This window comes from Condylura cristata, unplaced genomic scaffold (assembly GCF_000260355.1).
Source record: "Condylura cristata isolate star-nosed mole 26May11 unplaced genomic scaffold, ConCri1.0 scaffold00002, whole genome shotgun sequence".
In the NCBI taxonomy this organism is placed as follows: Eukaryota; Metazoa; Chordata; class Mammalia; order Eulipotyphla; family Talpidae; genus Condylura; species Condylura cristata.
This window is the reverse complement of record NW_004567103.1, coordinates 60,494,186-60,500,181: the sequence shown is the minus strand read 5'-3', so window position 1 is coordinate 60,500,181 and position 5,996 is coordinate 60,494,186. Positions and strand designations below refer to the sequence as shown.

Sequence of the window (5,996 nt, the reverse complement as noted above, 5' to 3'; positions counted from 1 at the left end):
GCAGAACAGGCAGATCAACGAAGTACACTGCTGAGGGGAGCAGCGGGCGGGCCAGGAGAGGTCTGCCACACCATATGGTCACCTCCTGGGCAGGCGGGAATCGAACTCATGGCTTAAGTTTCTCAGTGCTGTGTTTTAACCCGCTGCGTCACAAGGGAGGGCTAGCTATTGCTTATCTTTTAAGTATATTTATGACTTAAAACAAGCCTCCTTAAAAAACTTATTTTGTAAGTACATTAAAGAAAGGGGTTTGAGAGCTGCTGTATTAAAAATTTTTTTTTTCAATCACCTTTGGGGTAATACAGAAATGCAATATTTTGTTAAAACTTTCTTTCAGATTGTCAATTCAGAAACTTACTTTGGCCTCTTTTCAAACTATGCTCCCAAATTCCCCTAAAATTCCCCTTACTATTTTCCTCAAAAGCTTTCTAACAATGAAAACTTAGCCACCCACGGAAGCAGATCCAGGAAACCCTCCCACAGGAACAATAGTTGATGTAATTTTCCAGCTGGGGCCATAAAATTTCCCTTGTTCCGAGGGTGGGGTGGAGAATGGGATCAAAAATGAAGGGGGGAGGGCACTGACTATGGTGATGGCACACGGGTGATTTGGTGATGGGAAGCCCACAGGTATTACAACTGAGACAGAAAAAGGAACAAAATTATGTAAAAATAAACTATTATATTATTAAAAAAAATTTTCCCTTGTTCCACAACACTAGATAATAATGCATTTACCATAACTTGTTAATTCACAGAACGAGCAGCGGGCGTTTACCACAGAGAAGCACGGTCTGGCAAATACAAACTCACCTATGCAGAAGCAAAGGCGGTGTGTCAATATGAAGGTGGCCGACTTGCCACCTATAAGCAACTAGAGGCAGCTAGAAAAATAGGTAACTGATGTGACAACGTTTTTTTTTCTCCTTTTTTTTTTTCTTTCCACCTTGGAGAAAAATTCAGCCTTTCCTGTAACCTCTTCATAAGACTTCTCTCTTTAGTTTTATAACATAACAGCCCATTAACAGATTCCAGTGTTCTCTGCTGAGAGCTAACGGAAAGTTCCTGGTACTAATAAGATGAAAGTCAAAAGAAAATGAACACATCATTATCTCAATATCATTTAAATTCCTCAATTTTAATGTCATTGCTATTCATTTAAATAGTAAATTTAATATTAATTTTTAAAGATTTATTTATTTATGCACATAATAGCTAGGGTACAGGCCAGAGTTGCTCTCACCAGAGACAGAGTGGGGAACAGAACAGGCTGATCTACTGAAACACACTGCTGAGGAAGGTCAGCCATGCCTTATGGATCATCTCCCTGGCCAGGGACTGAACTTGTGCTGTGGTGGTTGTGGTGCCTGCGGATAGCTTCATAGTGCTGTGCTTTAACCCGCTGTGCCACCAGGGAGGGCCCTAATATTAATTTTTAATAATATTTCTTGTTGACATCTGAGAATGCATTTCCTGAAGTTACTATACTGAGTCTTAACAAGGAAACTTACTTGGTAAAGGAAATAATATAGTTAATGGGGTTCCCCCATTTATTTAAACTTTCCTATTGTTACATTAAATTAGATACCTCAGGATCAAAAGCTGTGAAGAAAAGAGTATAAGCCATTTTAAGAGAGCAGTAGAAAAAAAATTGGTAAGGTGATGTCAGGAGACCTGGTGAAAACACCAGTAATTAACTAGTGCTATTTGTTTCATTATAAAAAGTAGGGTGCTATTAACTCTCCTGGATGTTCAGGACAATCCAAAAAGCCATTCCATTCACAACTCGCTTCTCTATTGAGGAAATATCTTTGGCAAAGCTTACACTTTTATAATACAATACCCAAGAAAAAATTAAAGTGTTCTCTATAATGCTCCAAAGTCTCCCCGGATGACAGCTCTGTTTATGCCCATGGGATTGTGTGTGACACAGTAGATGGAATGATGGAGACACCAGTCTGAGTCTTTTCTAACTGTCCTGGTGTATAGTGAAATCACATACAAGGCATTGACTTGCCAAAGAAATCAGACTCTGAAGTTGAGCAAGGAAAACAGTATTGAAACTATTTGAAATTATGAGTGCTTTTCTCTTTTCTCCTTATGCAAGTCTTTCAAAATACTAGCAATATTTCAATTGATTCTAAAATAGAAATTAGTTAATTGCCATTTGAAGAAATTTTCCAGTATTGATGGTAATTTCAGAAATTACCCATGGCACTAGACAAGCCATTTGTGAAAAGAAGTGAGCATTAAATTTCAGACTGCTTGCATATCCATAACAGTTTTATTTCTAGTTGTCTGCATCTTTTTTTCTTCAAGTAGGACATCATTTCTAGTTAAAGTCGGATGTTATATTTAATATGTGTTAAAATTCTTTTTTTTTTTTTTTAAAGATTTATTTATTTATTCATACAGAACTGGGGTACAGGCCAGAGGCTCAGGGGCGGTGAGAGGCTTCACCAGAGACAGAGTGGGGAGCAGAACAGGCAGATCGACGAAGTACACTGCTGAGGGGAGCAGCGGGCGGGTCAGGAGAGGTCTGGCTCGCCATGTGGTCTCCTCCGGGGTAGGCGGCAGGCGGGAATCGAACTCATACGGAAGTGGCTTCAGATTCTCAGTGCTGTGCTTTAACCCGTTGCGCCACCAGGGAGGGCCTAAAATTCTTTTTTTTTAAAAAAAGATTTATTTATTTATGTATACAGAACTCAGGTCTAGGTGAGAGGTGCAAGGGCAGGGAGAGGGTATACCAGAGACAGATAGGGGAGCAGAACAGGCCGATTGACAAAGTACACTGCTGAGGGGAGCAGCAGGCAGGTCAGAAGAGGTCTGCTGCACCATGTGGGTCCCCTCCATGACTGAGTATCGAAATCATACTGAAGTGGCTTTAGCTTTGTAGTGCAGTGTTTTAACCTGCTGCACCACCAGGGAGGGCCAATTTTATCTACTTTTTAAGAAAACTAATTTTCCCTTACGTGAACTACCTTTCTCGGTTTGGAAGGGGCTGTCTTTGTTAAGAGGATGTTTGTAACGTGAGGGAGATAGCCTTACAAGCCCATAACCCTTTCATTCTCTTGCAGGATTTCATGTTTGTGCTGCTGGGTGGATGGCCAAGGGCAGAGTTGGATATCCCATTGTGAAGCCAGGGCCAAATTGTGGATTCGGAAAAACTGGCGTTATTGATTATGGAGTCCGTCTCAATAGGAGTGAGAGATGGGATGCCTATTGCTACAACCCACATGGTTTGCTTGATATAATTTTACACTTTGTAAACACAATTGCATGTTTCTAAGAGATTGTTAAGAAGAAATAACTTCTTCTAGAGTAAGACAATGTTATAATGATAATAATAAATCTGTTCATAGAGTAATTGTGCTGTGCCAAACACTGAGTTATGTTCATCTAAACTGTTAATATTCACAACTCCACAAATGGGTATTGTTATGCCCATTTTACAAATCAGAAAACTACAACTTTTAGAGCTTAAGTAACTCACCCAAGATCAGACAGGCAATAATTAGTAGGCAGATGACCTCATAAATTCTCAAGTAATCCTCAATTTTTCTGTGCCAAATAACTTTTCCACAAAAGGAAACAATGAGGTTATAAACTTGGCACAGCTAGTTAGTTAAAGCAATAAAATGATACAACCAAATGTTTGAAATTATTCTTATTTGAAATTATCTCTTCAATAGAATGGGGGGAAATGAGACAAAAATTAAAAAACTTTCTCTAATTTCTTTTTGTGTACAAATTCTTAAACTTTCAAACTAAGCAACACTCATGCTATGGTTTATTTTAACAATTATAGCAAATATATTAGTTATTATTATAAAGTATATTTTTATTCCTATTCTTGTTCCATGGTTCACTGTAGCAAGAAAAAAAACTTAGAGAAAAATTAACTCATTATAATTAATATAAAGTTTATGTTCTTAGAGAAAAAAATAGATTCACTACCACTACTACCACGACAATGTCACAAAGTATTACAATGTGTTAGGAAATTTTTCCTACATTTATAATCATAAACATACTGAAGTGGCAGTTCATTTGGATCTAGCCTGTGGGGGTTGGGGGGAAGCCTATAATGCAGTAGAAGATTAGAGTGAAATTTTAGCATTTATTTTTCAATGTTTTAATCATTGCAGAAATTTTTCACGTTTGTAACTACCTATATTACAAAATATTGTGTATTCCAAGTAGAAAAGAATGTTGCCTAAAGCTCTCAACTAGTCCTACTTAAGACAAAATGGGAATAAATATTTACAGTGCATTTATATGAGATCATATCTTTCAGATCACATCTAAGCTTATTTAGCCTGTACTACAGTCATTGCTAATAATTCACATATCTTCTTTTCCTCTTTCTCTCTCTCATCCTGTCTTCTTTTTTCTTCTTACTCTCAAAAGTAATTGTTTATCTCCAGATATATTCTTTGATTGTTTTTTAAAAAACAAATATTTATTTATGTATACAAGAACTCAGGTATAGGCCAGAGATGTGTGGGGGGGGGGGGAGCAAGAACAAGCAAGAACAGTAAGATCTGCCTGTTCTGCTCCCCAAAATCCCTCTGGTGAATCCTCTCACCTCTCTGTACCTCTGGCCTATACCCCAGCTCTTGTATTTATAAAAAATAAATATTTAAAAAAAGAAAGAAAGAAAGGAAGATAACTTGCTGATTCAATGACATGATGTTAAGTGATTTTATATGAATAACTTTTTAACCAATTAACAGTCTTCAAGGACCCAATCAACTCTGTGAATCTGGCATTTTCTAAATGAGCAAGAGATGAGTTTATGTTCATTTTAGAGAAGTTAGCAACTTTTGATGCAAAAGTACATTTATTCTTTAGCTACAAGTATACATAATATACTATGAATGGCATATATTAAGGCATTTCTCTACTATTTCATGTTTTAAAAATATTAACTATATACACTAAGGTTTGACTATTATTTTAAGGCACAAATATTTTTTTCTAATGTTTTCTTTACTTTTTTCCATTTTAGCAAAGGAATGTGGTGGTGTATTCACTGAGCCAAAGAGATTGTTTAAATCTCCAGGCTTCCCGAAGGAGTATGATGATAACCAAGTTTGCTACTGGCACATTAGACTCAAGTATGGTCAGCGCATTCATCTGAGTTTTTTGGAATTTGACCTTGAAGATGACCCAGCTTGTTTTGCAGATTATGTTGAAATATATGACAGTTATGATGACGTCCATGGCTTTGTGGGAAGGTATTAACTCATTTCTTTATAAATGAGTTAAATGAGCATCTATTACTTTGTTTGATGTTTCTTTAATTTTCCTCAAACAAAAATACTGTTTTGTGGTATTTCTAATCTTCTGAAACACCACATTCTATTTAACAAAGGTTTTTCTTAGGGCACTAAGCCATAATCAACTGCCGTATATACTTATCATTAAAATAACCATAGCTATAAAGGGGAATAGTGTTAGTTTCCCCCACCCTTTTAGGTCTTCTTGGGTTAGTCAAACAAACAAATTAACACCAGCTTACAGGGAAAAAATTAACTACATATATATGAAAAAATTGACATGGCTGTAAATTCCAGAGTAAACAGGATGGACCAAAGATTTTATTTCTGAGCTAATGAATGGGATAGGGACTTGGGGTGTCAAAGAGAGAGGAGGGAGTCTCACATGATAAGGTAAGTATGATTCATGTGACAAAACTAGATGAAGTTTGCCATGACATAAGAAAGGTTTTTCTGAAAAATTTATTTTCTGGTCATGACCCTAAATCTGCATATTTCTTCTAGGTAGTTAATTTTATGGCAACAGTTTCTCTTGAAGCCTGTGGGGCTTCTGTTCACCCTAGTTCCACTGTGAGATAATTTTTTTTGGGAAAAGCCTGGTTTTTTTCTTCTTCTTTTTTTTATTATTACAAAAGTTTATTTTTACATCATTTTGTACATTTTTTTTTTCCATCTCAATTGTAATCCCCACGGGTTTCCCATCACCAAGTCACC

At 36.6% G+C, this 5,996-nt stretch overlaps 1 protein-coding gene across 1 annotated transcript in view; it reads left to right on the top strand.

Moving 5' to 3' along the window:
* TNFAIP6 (tumor necrosis factor, alpha-induced protein 6) overlaps window positions 1–5,996 on the top strand; it is a 17,975-nt gene that overhangs the window by 6,246 nt on the left and 5,733 nt on the right. The window contains exons 2-4 of the mRNA XM_004674662.1: window positions 759–896; window positions 3,078–3,239; window positions 5,012–5,240. Of these exons, the coding sequence (XP_004674719.1) occupies window positions 759–896; window positions 3,078–3,239; window positions 5,012–5,240 (529 nt within the window). The remainder of the gene's footprint in view (window positions 1–758; window positions 897–3,077; window positions 3,240–5,011; window positions 5,241–5,996) is intronic.